Here is a 14,364-nt window from a genome sequence, read left to right as displayed (position 1 = left end):
TACTGTAATTTATATGTTTTGTGATAAAAAAAAATAGGAAAGTAGTTTTTGTTAAATAGTTAATAATTCGTGAAGTTTCAACTTAATAAAATAAAAATTCGTATTGCTACAGTATATTTCGAACATTACTAGCATCGAAATATGTAGTAAAATTTTGGTATACAAATATTCAAAATTTAAATTCTTGATATTTAATTTGTCGATGCATGATATAACTGTAATACTTTTTTAGTTTATGTATTTAAAATCGATTATGTGTATAGTTTTTTTATGTTGGATTATCGTCATCATAGACGTACGTATATATATTTTTTGTTACAAAAGTTGATTTGATTCTGTGAAAGTTTTGATAATTTAAGAAGCTGAGTGGAGGCGCCCGGGACCGTTCGCGCAGGCGCGGCCGAAGTCCTCAGTATCCCAGTGCCCGTTATCTGACAAATACATACATCACACTAAAAGTTATAATGGTTATTTTATTTCATTGTTTCGCATTAGGACGATATATGCATGTGGATACACGCATATACTTACAAGCATCCTAGCGCAGCGGTCCCACTCGAGTTGTAGTGTACATATGCCATTATTTCTGTGTTTGTAAATAAGATATTTATGAAAATTTTGTACATTTCTTACACATGTCCCGTAAAAAGAAAGAATGAACATTTTGTCACCTACTGCAGTAAATCTGATTTCATTTATTTTTAAGATGTGATCCTGTTTCTTTTGCAACAGCAATAATGTTCGTTTCGAAAGATGATGAATGGAAATTTTGTTCCCATATAACAAAATAGAAAAGACTGAACTTATTGTTAGCAAAGCTTTGGAGGAAATACTATTGTGGGTTGTAAGGAACAGGACACGATAAACTGTAAAAATATGTTTAAAACTAGTACTATTTGCGAAGAGATGTTTCTGGGAATGTTTTGTTACTTTAATGACAAAAAAAATACAAAATTGTAAAAAAAAACATGTTAAGAACAATCAGTATTATTTGGGCCAAAAGTGACAAGACTATCCCAATCTCTTACGTACTCACTTTTTTTCGGAATACGGTCAATGAAATAAAACTCAACGATTTCATAACGTTCACATAAATAATAATTATTTTAATATATTCATGGCTGTATATACATATTAAACATTATAATTTGATGTTGGTACGAATCTTCGTACACTTATTAAATAAATTATAATAAGTTGCTTTTATTTCTCTACAGAAAAGTGGAGATGTGGATTGAAACATTATAGTTTTTTAAAATTGCGTTCCGCCTTGATATACATAATTTAAACTTGCTTAAAATATTTCCTATTATCGTCAATTAATACGTAGTTTAAACTGATTCTCAATTACAATCTAAAAGAAAGTTAATCTCCTTATGAATATAGGATACGATAAATAAATATAGATTTTAAGTTAAAGTTTAATTTCTAGGCTTGGAAATTGTCGTAGAATGGGTATGTTTACCCCCAGATAATACAATGAACGGGGATTGCATCTCCTTTTGTTTGGCTTGGAGCATATTGAGGGTGCCCAATGGAGTATCTGTTGAACTCATCTTTTTCATCAACTGCAATTAAAATATATGCATTTATGGGTAAGTAACAAAAAATTTTAAGCTAAGTTGGTCATAAGTTTTAGAAATTGAAAGAGAAGTGAATAGTTAAACTCAACAAATTACAATGAAACTTCAATACTTGAACTATGTACATCTTGCCACAAACAAAATCAAAGTTATATTTCATATTAAAATGGCGTTTTCAATTTTTGAACTTCAAAGATTCACAGCGAAACTGACTGTAAAAGCATTTTTCAGCTTGCTTGTACTTGAACACATTTGAAGGCTTATTCGTAGGATTACTGAATTTGACTACTTTTAAAAATGAGAAATGACGAATGTATTTGTATAAAACATACCCCTTCTTGTTGCTGTTTCTTAAGTCTCTTTTCGATTTTATTTTTCCCGGGTCCCTTTCCATGGAACTTATGTGATAAATATCTGAACGCTTCTTTCGCATTCAATACGTGTCCCTCATCGTCTATATACTCTAATTTAACATTCGGTTTGAAAGCATCTCTCTCTTTAAAGTCCATAATAGGACCAGTGTACCGTTCACGTCTTGCACCACGATCGAAATCTTCCCCGTAACTTTTATCTTCTATTGAATAATGTTGTGCTTGCAAATGAGCTAATTTAGAATTTGACGGACGCGCTTTGTCCTCTTTTTCGAGGTAGCCTTTGCTCATTGCCAATTTTAAAGCGGCTCCTACGCCCGAACCGACATCCGGTTCTTCATCAAGAATGGGAACTTCGAAAGGGGCAACGACGGAAACTTCTTGAGAACGATTGGGATCGACAGCATTCCAACCTCCGGTAGTCTCCTCTACCGCTTCCATATCCATTTCTACGTCTTCATGAGCATCCTTTTCATAATCTAATAAATCTTCAGTGTCCTCGCGATTCCCAGATTTACCGTATGTTGGAATATCTCCTACACACCGAGTAAAATAATATATTAGTTTTTTCTTGACAAAACAAATATAAAGAAAGTAATTTTCTTTTTACTATCTATTAAAAGGAAGCACAAAAATAAAATGCCATAATAGATTAAACAATATGACGATACGACTTCTAGCTATACTAGAAATTGACCATTACTTCTTTTTTGTTTGAAACGATTCTGCTATTTTAGAATCTAGATTATTCTAAATTAAACATGTTTTGCATTTGCCAGTTTTTATATCCCTATTTAAAATAAAGTGAAAGTCACATTGATGCTACGTTTGTTACAATTTTTCGTCATTTCCGCCTTTCCTTCAAATAATTTAATGGCAGTTTATTTTATCTTTATATTAAAACTGTTACAATATTATCAATAATGTATTTACCAAGGGTTCTGCAAAACTCTGCAGTTGTGTTTAAAACAATAGCACCTGGATCTAATCCATCTTCTTGTGGCTCATCTTTTATACCAGAAACAGAAGTAAAACTATTAGTTGTAATTGCCTCCTTCTGTTTTAATTTTCTCGCTTTATGCAAAGCTCTTTCCAATGTGTCATCAATGTCCTCTTCTACTTTAATATCTGGCTTAATATCCACAGCTGCAAGAATTACATATAAAGAAATGTGAATAACAATGAAGTGAATGAAAACTATTATTAGATTACATAACTAAATGTAATTAAGGTTTGTAATTGCATTTGTAAAAAGAAATTTAATAAAATTACCAGGAACATCATCTGTAATAATGGTATCTGTATCTTCTTTAATCTTAGGTCTTCTGGTATAAAACTTTGAGCCTTCTGGGTCACTAACAATAGTCTGTGGTTTTGATCGTAATTTTTTTATTTTCTTTTTAGGCTTCTTAAATTTGGCCAACTCTTGTTCTGAATAATAATCAGAGGCTATTGTAAGCTCTGGTGTTTGCAGACTTTCTAGCCTCTTATTTGCAAGTTTTTCTTTAACAGTATTCATTATTACCTGTCTACGTTCAGCAGCATTATCAAAACCAATCCTGAAGCTATTTTTCTTTGTGCCCTCAATTTCTTCATCATATTTAGAAAGTAAAGATTTAGTTTTTAAATTGCCAAATTCATCTATATCCTCTATATCATAAGGATTATAATCTGGTTTTTGCTTTTTGTTTTCTACATTCTACAAAAATTAAAGTTAGTAAATAAATAAATAAATAAATAAGATTAATTACTCACCTTTTTGTATCTTTCATCTTCCAACAAATTAACATATGTAGTAAAATTTTGGTATACAAATATTCAAAATTTAAATTCTTGATATTTAATTTGTCGATGCATGATATAACTGTAATACTTTTTTAGTTTATGTATTTAAAATCGATTATGTGTATAGTTTTTTTATGTTGGATTATCGTCATCATAGACGTACGTATATATATTTTTTGTTACAAAAGTTGATTTGATTCTGTGAAAGTTTTGATAATTTAAGAAGCTGAGTGGAGGCGCCCGGGACCGTTCGCGCAGGCGCGGCCGAAGTCCTCAGTATCCCAGTGCCCGTTATCTGACAAATACATACATCACACTAAAAGTTATAATGGTTATTTTATTTCATTGTTTCGCATTAGGACGGTATATGCATGTGGATACACGCATATACTTACAAGCATCCTAGCGCAGCGGTCCCACTCGAGTTGTAGTGTACATATGCCATTATTTCTGTGTTTGTAAATAAGATATTTATGAAAATTTTGTACATTTCTTACACATGTCCCGTAAAAAGAAAGAATGAACATTTTGTCACCTACTGCAGTAAATCTGATTTCATTTATTTTTAAGATGTGATCCTGTTTCTTTTGCAACAGCAATAATGTTCGTTTCGAAAGATGATGAATGGAAATTTTGTTCCCATATAACAAAATAGAAAAGACTGAACTTATTGTTAGCAAAGCTTTGGAGGAAATACTATTGTGGGTTGTAAGGAACAGGACACGATAAACTGTAAAAATATGTTTAAAACTAGTACTATTTGCGAAGAGATGTTTCTGGGAATGTTTTGTTACTTTAATGACAAAAAAAATACAAAATTGTAAAAAAAAACATGTTAAGAACAATCAGTATTATTTGGGCCAAAAGTGACAAGGCTATCCCAATCTCTTACGTACTCACTTTTTTTCGGAATACGGTCAATGAAATAAAACTCAACGATTTCATAACGTTCACATAAATAATAATTATTTTAATATATTCATGGCTGTATATACATATTAAACATTATAATTTGATGTTGGTACGAATCTTCGTACACTTATTAAATAAATTATAATAAGTTGCTTTTATTTCTCTACAGAAAAGTGGAGATGTGGATTGAAACATTATAGTTTTTTAAAATCGCGTTCCGCCTTGATATACATATTTTAAACTTGCTTAAAATATTTCCTATTATCGTCAATTAATACGTAGTTTAAACTGATTCTCAATTACAATCTAAAAGAAAGTTAATCTCCTTATGAATATAGGATACGATAAATAAATATAGATTTTAAGTTAAAGTTTAATTTCTAGGCTTGGAAATTGTCGTAGAATGGGTATGTTTACCCCCAGATAATACAATGAACGGGGATTGCATCTCCTTTTGTTTGGCTTGGAGCATATTGAGGGTGCCCAATGGAGTATCTGTTGAACTCATCTTTTTCATCAACTGCAATTAAAATATATGCATTTATGGGTAAGTAACAAAAAATTTTAAGCAAAGTTGGTCATAGTTTTAGAAATTGAAAGAGAAGTGAATAGTTAAACTCAACAAATTACAATGAAACTTCAATACTCGAACTATGTACATCTTGCCACAAACAAAATCAAAGTTATATTTCATATTAAAATGGCGTTTTCAATTTTTGAACTTCAAAGATTCACAGCGAAACTGACTGTAAAAGCATTTTTCAGCTTGCTTGTACTTGAACACATTTGAAGGCTTATTCGTAGGATTACTGAATTTGACTACTTTTAAAAATGAGAAATGACGAATGTATTTGTATAAAACATACCCCTTCTTGTTGCTGTTTCTTAAGTCTCTTTTCGATTTTATTTTTCCCGGGTCCCTTTCCATGGAACTTATGTGATAAATATCTGAACGCTTCTTTCGCATTCAATACGTGTCCCTCATCGTCTATATACTCTAATTTAACATTCGGTTTGAAAGCATCTCTCTCTTTAAAGTCCATAATAGGACCAGTGTACCGTTCACGTCTTGCACCACGATCGAAATCTTCCCCGTAACTTTTATCTTCTATTGAATAATGTTGTGCTTGCAAATGAGCTAATTTAGAATTTGACGGACGCGCTTTGTCCTCTTTTTCGAGGTAGCCTTTGCTCATTGCCAATTTTAAAGCGGCTCCTACGCCCGAACCGACATCCGGTTCTTCATCAAGAATGGGAACTTCGAAAGGGGCAACGACGGAAACTTCTTGAGAACGATTGGGATCGACAGCATTCCAACCTCCGGTAGTCTCCTCTACCGCTTCCATATCCATTTCTACGTCTTCATGAGCATCCTTTTCATAATCTAATAAATCTTCAGTGTCCTCGCGATTCCCAGATTTACCGTATGTTGGAATATCTCCTACACACCGAGTAAAATAATATATTAGTTTTTTCTTGACAAAACAAATATAAAGAAAGTAATTTTCTTTTTACTATCTATTAAAAGGAAGCACAAAAATAAAATGCCATAATAGATTAAACAATATGACGATACGACTTCTAGCTATACTAGAAATTGACCATTACTTCTTTTTTGTTTGAAACGATTCTGCTATTTTAGAATCTAGATTATTCTAAATTAAACATGTTTTGCATTTGCCAGTTTTTATATCCCTATTTAAAATAAAGTGAAAGTCACATTGATGCTACGTTTGTTACAATTTTTCGTCATTTCCGCCTTTCCTTCAAATAATTTAATGGCAGTTTATTTTATCTTTATATTAAAACTGTTACAATATTATCAATAATGTATTTACCAAGGGTTCTGCAAAACTCTGCAGTTGTGTTTAAAACAATAGCACCTGGATCTAATCCATCTTCTTGTGGCTCATCTTTTATACCAGAAACAGAAGTAAAACTATTAGTTGTAATTGCCTCCTTCTGTTTTAATTTTCTCGCTTTATGCAAAGCTCTTTCCAATGTGTCATCAATGTCCTCTTCTACTTTAATATCTGGCTTAATATCCACAGCTGCAAGAATTACATATAAAGAAATGTGAATAACAATGAAGTGAATGAAAACTATTTTTAGATTACATAACTAAATGTAATTAAGGTTTGTAATTGCATTTGTAAAAAGAAATTTAATAAAATTACCAGGAACATCATCTGTAATAATGGTATCTGTATCTTCTTTAATCTTAGGTCTTCTGGTATAAAACTTTGAGCCTTCTGGGTCACTAACAATAGTCTGTGGTTTTGATCGTAATTTTTTTATTTTCTTTTTAGGCTTCTTAAATTTGGCCAACTCTTGTTCTGAATAATAATCAGAGGCTATTGTAAGCTCTGGTGTTTGCAGACTTTCTAGCCTCTTATTTGCAAGTTTTTCTTTAACAGTATTCATTATTACCTGTCTACGTTCAGCAGCATTATCAAAACCAATCCTGAAGCTATTTTTCTTTGTGCCCTCAATTTCTTCATCATATTTAGAAAGTAAAGATTTAGTTTTTAAATTGCCAAATTCATCTATATCCTCTATATCATAAGGATTATAATCTGGTTTTTGCTTTTTGTTTTCTACATTCTACAAAAATTAAAGTTAGTAAATAAATAAATAAATAAATAAGATTAATTACTCACCTTTTTGTATCTTTCATCTTCCAACAAATTAACATTAACTAAAACATCTGCGTCTTCATCTAAAACGTCTTTATCTTTAAGAGTTAAAACAATGGTTTGGCCCTCTTTAAAATTTTCAGTGTCATGTTCTACCTCTAAGCCATGTAAGTTCTTTTCAGTATACTGTAAATTTCTTTTGAGTCGCTGCTCAGATTCTACTACTTCTCCTACACCAAACTGAGCATCTAATTCTTCCAACATTTTTGCCTAAAAGTCATTAGGTACATCACTTTTTCTATACTTTGGTAAAATTATATCTTACTCTTTTCTCAGCTTCCTGTCTAGCTTTAACAATTTTCTTATTTTTTTCAATCCATTTTAATGTATCATCAATATCACTATCAGCTTCACCAAGCAACTTCACTTTAGAAAGTTTTTGGTCCAAGTGGCGTTTCTCTTTATGTTGTGTCAGTTTTTCTCGTATCTTTTCCTGTTGATGCTTTGTAGCAATATTTACTGCTGGTTTGTGATAAAATTCCCCCAAATCATCTTTTCTTTTTCCGTCTTCTTTTTGTTTTGAGCTTTTGTCTGATTTACTGTCAATGTGTAAAGGTTTAAGTCCTAACTTTGCCCTTAGTTTATTTGTTTCGTCTACTGATAAACTTTCTGATGATTGACCATGTCCAATTTCAGGAGAATGAATGCACTGAATTTTAGGAGGAGGAGGAGTAGAAGCTTCTTCATCAGGGATAACTTCAATAACATCAGAAGCTAAAACATAATTAACAAAACTTAATAGAAACCAGTACATAAATAAATACACATACTTACAATCACTTTCATATTCATATTGCTTTATTATCTTTTCTTTTTTCTTTTCTTTATGATGTTTTTTATGATGCCTATGTTTTTTCTCACGATATTCGCGCTCTAGGGAACTACTACGGCTACTATGTCGACGTTTCCTATCTTTATCTTTAGATTTCTTACTGCTCGAACCCATTTCTGAAACTTAAAATTGAAAGGAATTATTAAGTTACAGAGACGATAATATAGAGAATTATCAACAAATAATGACAATAATGCATATAATACTTGTATAAATACCACTTAAAATTAAAACCAAGGATTGACTTGTTACACAAAACAAACGTCGACAAAACGATCCCACATTCGTTACGCCTTGCAGGTTATGTTGTGTTATAACTAGTCTAGGGTTGTAACTGGTTATGACCACAGATAATAGGTAATGACCCATAGATAATGAACCATAAGAGATATTCCACATTCGTCGCTTCGACTATATTCTAAATACTGGATATAGATTATGAGATATATAATTATCTATGGATAAACTTATGGGCATAGATAATAGACACAAAAGCTTATGGGTGAGATCATAGATAATAGATACACATGCATGATCCTATAAAAATGTCAAAATAAAATTAATTTAGATTAATTAGACATATACAATTTCTATTAATTTTATGAGTACGATTTTACTTAGAAATAATTTTAGAATACTGTGTGTGTAAAATTTATTTCAAAAACTGTGAGATAGATAAACAGCTAATTAAATATAAATCTGTATAATAGTAAACAACATTTTAATTTCAATAAAGGTATGTCACGGGTATGACACTGTGACGTCATTCAAGATATGTCACTGCATAAACACCATGTAACAGGAATATCCACAAATTAAGGAACACTCGAAAGGTATTATTCCAAATATATATATAAGAAAGCGTATTTAAATAGAATAAGTAGATAGTTGCTATAAACTAATTTATTGTTTTTAAATAGGCTTTATAATACTAAGGAACATATAAATGGCCTGTCACAATGTGATGATATTAATGATACGAAGAGAAGTTTCATTCCTTCGACACTAATAGAGAACTTTGGAATACTTTGGGTATGATTTTAAAGATTTTAGATTTAATGATATTACTTTATATAAACCGCTAATTATTGCAATAATAAATTGTCCATTCGATTGTATTTTATTATACCACAGGAACACGATAAATCTGCAAGTTAACGTTATCGTGTATGTTTTTATAATAGTTTACAATTAGAATATTTTTGTTTTATTGATCGTGTCGTTCATTTTAAACTAGATAAATTGACGATAAAAGTAAAATTTACTTAAATAAGAAATCCTATAAATGAAAACGTATTAATTTGCTAAAAACGATTAAATTGTAACCACAGTAAAATACGTTATTTTGTGTATTTATTAATCAATCAAGTAACTGGTTAAGCCCTGATAATACATAAAAGATATAAAAATAAACAAACAGTTTAATCAAACATCCAAACTTGATATTATTGTTTATTGTATATTGTAATTTGCTCACCGAGAAGCGTTTACAGTTACCCGGATACGCTTCTCAATCTAGAGCTACATCTGGCATGTTAACCTACCTTAATCTTAACTTAACCTAATTAATACTAGTAGCTTAATCTATATATTTCTAACTTAAGATTGGATATAGTTTCTTTGAACTTTTATTGCACTTTATCTTTTGGTTTTGGCTAAATTTTTGTTCGACTTTATTCTTGTTTGTTTATTATCCAGTTTTTGATCTTTTTCTTCGTTAGTTTTTTTGGGATTTTTTTTTGAAGTTCATTGTACAGGTTTATACATCTATTTAAAAATGTGTTGACTCCCGTCTTGTGGGTATTATATTGTCTCTTTGCTAGGTGGTTTTGTTGTCTTGTGTGATGGGTGTGCTTGTCCTTATTGAATTGTAGTTGTATATTGCTCTTGCATGTTTTAGTTATGATTTGGTGTATTAGCCATATTGTTTCCGTGTCTATTATTTGGTTTATTTTTGGTATTTGTTGCTGGGCNTATTATTTATTATTTTATTTCTAGTCTCATCTTTAAATATTAATTTATATTCCAGAATATCCGTAACTCAATTTAGAATCATCATTTTCATGTTTCACTGTCTCTCTCGCTCTTGTATTCAGTTATTTTTAGAGTTGTGATCATCAAGCAAAAACGCACAATAATTCATTTCTGTAAAACGGGATGAAACTAGTTACATGATTGGTTACATTACGAAATATTTGCCGCGAACCGTCCTAGAAATTTAATTTGGAGCTTCTGCGTAACGTTTGTACGTCATCGGTGCTTCATGTGGTATTCATTATATCGTGGAAAACTTGAAATGCGTTGGGCTAAAGAGACGAGAACTTCTGAAGAGAAGTGGTTCGTAGTTACAAGATGTTTTGTTCGCGTCTTTTCAATTCGACTTAACGAACTAATTTTTTCCCAGAATTAATTTTATTTTTTCTACGTGTAATACTCAAAGGCTATTGAGATTGATTCATACTGTATTGTTATTTTTCCCTATGATCCACAGTATAAATTAAATCGACAAAATTGTTAAAGGTATGTTTTGAAGCAGTCGCCATTTTAAAATTTTACTATTTTATTTGCTTTTGATTACATGTTTTTGTTTTATTTCATGTTTCATTTATTTAATACAAGTGTTTAAACTCTTTTTTTGTTCATTTCCCGCATATATGTTGGCTTTTAATTTGAGTGTCGGAAGAAAAATTTTAACTTTCCGCCTAAAAGGCGTCTAGTTTGTTTATTATAATTATTGTATGCATTTATGATGAATGTCGTCTTGAAAGAGAAGCTATGCCTAATCGTCATTTTAAAAATAACAGTTTACTTGCTTTTTGTGTTTTTATTCCATTTCATTGTTTATTTACCTCATACAATTTTTAATTCGTTATTTGTTTATTTTTATAGATTGAAGATAAACGAGTGAGGAGATTGAAGTTCATTTTGATACTGCTGAGAAAACAAATCGTCTCCCTCCTATGATGTTTTATGTGTTAACTTTTCATCTTGGAGGCTATTGCAGTTAATTAATTGGGGTTATTATTTACTACGGAGGCTAAATTAATTATATCCGAATAATTTTCAATAAGATTTCATTTTAAAGGAACACTGGAAGAACTCCAAATTCCATTAAAATATGGTGGTATCAGTTATGAATCACTCTAAAATGTAGCTGCACTCGTGGCCCTGAAGAAAGCATGAAAATGCCATTTTTATTTAATTACAATGAACGAGTTTGAACGATAGTAGTGACATCTAAGTTTACCCTACATTAGTAGACGATACTTGGAATATATATATAAATGGTACTGGCAAAGAAAACTTCGAATTTCACTGCCATCTATACATAAAACTATGAAGCGTAACCAAAGGCATTACTGCATTTATACTTTGTTATTAAATTTGTTAATATTATTTTTGTTTTTTTTTTTCAATTTCCAATTAAAACAAAAAATAAAATAAAATTTGGAATAAATTTAAAATGTGCGCCTTAAGTTACGCTTCATAGTTTTATGTATAAATGGCAGTGAAATTCGAAGTTTTCTTTGCCAGTAACATTTATATATATATTCCAAGCATCGTCTACTAATGTGGGGTAAACTTAGATGTCACTAGTATCGTCAAAATCTCGCGAATTTTACATCTATTTCCTAGTCTAGGGACGTGATATTTAACATTTATCTGTGGTTGTGATGTAAAATGGCGTGAAGATAACGCTTGTTATTTACTTTACTTGCTTTTTGGTTTAAATATAAATCTGTATAATAGTAAACAACATTTTAATTTCAATAAAGGTATGTCACGGGTATGACACTGTGACGTCATTCAAGATATGTCACTGCATAAACACCATGTAACAGGAATATCCACAAATTAAGGAACACTCGAAAGGTATTATTCCAAATATATATATAAGAAAGCGTATTTAAATAGAATAAGTAGATAGTTGCTATAAACTAATTTATTGTTTTTAAATAGGCTTTATAATACTAAGGAACATATAAATGGCCTGTCACAATGTGATGATATTAATGATACGAAGAGAAGTTTCATTCCTTCGACACTAATAGAGAACTTTGGAATACTTTGGGTATGATTTTAAAGATTTTAGATTTAATGATATTACTTTATATAAACCGCTAATTATTGCAATAATAAATTGTCCATTCGATTGTATTTTATTATACCACAGGAACACGATAAATCTGCAAGTTAACGTTATCGTGTATGTTTTTATAATAGTTTACAATTAGAATATTTTTGTTTTATTGATCGTGTCGTTCATTTTAAACTAGATAAATTGACGATAAAAGTAAAATTTACTTAAATAAGAAATCCTATAAATGAAAACGTATTAATTTGCTAAAAACGATTAAATTGTAACCACAGTAAAATACGTTATTTTGTGTATTTATTAATCAATCAAGTAACTGGTTAAGCCCTGATAATACATAAAAGATATAAAAATAAACAAACAGTTTAATCAAACATCCAAACTTGATATTATTGTTTATTGTATATTGTAATTTGCTCACCGAGAAGCGTTTACAGTTACCCGGATACGCTTCTCAATCTAGAGCTACATCTGGCATGTTAACCTACCTTAATCTTAACTTAACCTAATTAATACTAGTAGCTTAATCTATATATTTCTAACTTAAGATTGGATATAGTTTCTTTGAACTTTTATTGCACTTTATCTTTTGGTTTTGGCTAAATTTTTGTTCGACTTTATTCTTGTTTGTTTATTATCCAGTTTTTGATCTTTTTCTTCGTTAGTTTTTTTGGGATTTTTTTTTGAAGTTCATTGTACAGGTTTATACATCTATTTAAAAATGTGTTGACTCCCGTCTTGTGGGTATTATATTGTCTCTTTGCTAGGTGGTTTTGTTGTCTTGTGTGATGGGTGTGCTTGTCCTTATTGAATTGTAGTTGTATATTGCTCTTGCATGTTTTAGTTATGATTTGGTGTATTAGCCATATTGTTTCCGTGTCTATTATTTGGTTTATTTTTGGTATTTGTTGCTGGGCATACATTAGTTCTGTTGGGTATCTATGTGGTAGATTGTGTATAGCTTTTATTGCCTGATTTTGTATCGTTTGAAGTTGGTGTAAAATTGTTTTGCCTGCTTGCCCCCATATAGGTGCTAGGTAAGTTAGGTGCGAATGAATTAAGGCGAAGTATATGTTTCCTTTNTGAGATAAATATGTTGTAATTAGTGTAATTAATAAATATATGGGCTTTTTTCTCCCTAATCTTGCATTTAAATAATAATGGTATGACAGTTTATGTATAATAATTGTATTTTCTTTGAAATTTTATTGATATCCTCTTACAGGTATTTTATTTCGAACTTTTATAAGTCGTTAGAATGTATTATATCTTAGATATTTTGTTTATATTCATGTATTGTTATTTGAAATACCTATCTGTTGATGTTTATTATAAGTGCTATTAATTTACAACAATAAATGTATTATTAAACAAATTTTGTTTTATGTAAATTGAAATATGTAATAAAATTGCTAAATAAACTTCGTTTTAGTGTAAATGGCGTTTTACTTATTAAAAATAACATTTTTTGAGAAATTGGATTTATAGTTATAATACTGCAAATAAAAATAAATTTTGATACTACTACTGCAATTAAACATTTCAAGGCCGAACTACGTCGAATAAAAGAAAACAAAACTGCTATATAAAGTTGATCCCGCGCTAAAAATTGCAACTTTGAAAAAGATCTTTACCAACTTATGCTATCCTAATACAAATTTTCACATTTAATAAAATTTTCAGTTTTGCGTCATATACGAGGGCCGGTCAAAAAGTTATAGATGAATCAAATTTCAAAAAACAACTTGAATTTTCCATTACTTTTCGACTAACCCTCGTATTTGGCTCAAAATTGAAAATTTTCATAAGTTTCAACATTTGTATTAGGAGAGCATAAGTTGCATTGGATGAAATTTCAAAAAACAACTTTAATTTCCGATTACTTTTCGACTAACACTCGTATTTGGCTCAAAACTGAAAATTTTCATAAATTTCAACATTTGTATTAGGAGAGCATAAGTTGCATCGGGTCTTTTTCAAAAAACAACTTGAATTTTCCATTACTTTTCGACTAACCCTCGTATTTGGCTCAAAACTGAAAATTTTCATAAATTTCAACATTTGTATTAGGAGAGCATAAGTTGCATCG

The 14,364-nt window shown here is 30.2% G+C and overlaps 1 protein-coding gene and 1 long non-coding RNA gene across 3 annotated transcripts; one reads left to right on the top strand and one right to left on the bottom strand.

The window, feature by feature from the left end:
• Positions 1-47: 47 nt before the first annotated feature.
• On the bottom strand, positions 48-8,509 carry LOC108740354 (U4/U6.U5 tri-snRNP-associated protein 1). Of its 2 annotated transcripts, XM_018474645.2 has the most exons (9): positions 8,398-8,509; positions 8,122-8,301; positions 7,613-8,061; positions 7,329-7,557; positions 3,710-3,726; positions 3,227-3,653; positions 2,888-3,100; positions 1,916-2,490; positions 48-1,568 (listed from the first exon to the last, which is right to left on the bottom strand). In XM_018474645.2, the coding sequence occupies exons 2-9, from the start codon at positions 8,291-8,293 to the stop codon at positions 1,422-1,424; spliced, it is 2,229 nt and encodes a 742-aa protein (XP_018330147.1). In that variant the 5' UTR covers positions 8,294-8,301; positions 8,398-8,509; the 3' UTR covers positions 48-1,421. The 2 variants fall into 2 exon arrangements, with proteins under 2 accessions (XP_018330147.1, XP_018330146.1); XM_018474644.1 differs by lacking the exons at positions 48-1,568; positions 1,916-2,490; positions 2,888-3,100; positions 3,227-3,653; positions 3,710-3,726 and adding exons at positions 3,750-5,171; positions 5,518-6,092; positions 6,490-6,702; positions 6,829-7,255 and having other exon boundaries at positions 7,312-7,557.
• A 327-nt stretch (positions 8,510-8,836) lies between these two features.
• On the top strand, positions 8,837-11,529 carry LOC108740345. Its single transcript, XR_001938317.2, has 4 exons — positions 8,837-9,012; positions 9,100-9,211; positions 11,069-11,196; positions 11,265-11,529. It is a non-coding gene; the product is annotated as an uncharacterized LOC108740345 (long non-coding RNA).
• The last annotated feature ends 2,835 nt before the right edge of the window (positions 11,530-14,364 follow it).

This window comes from Agrilus planipennis, unplaced genomic scaffold (genome assembly GCF_000699045.2).
Source record: "Agrilus planipennis isolate EAB-ADULT unplaced genomic scaffold, Apla_2.0 scaffold271, whole genome shotgun sequence".
In the NCBI taxonomy this organism is placed as follows: domain Eukaryota; kingdom Metazoa; phylum Arthropoda; class Insecta; order Coleoptera; family Buprestidae; genus Agrilus; species Agrilus planipennis.
The sequence above is the reverse complement of the archived record's forward strand: the minus strand, read 5'-3'. Positions and strand labels throughout refer to the sequence as shown.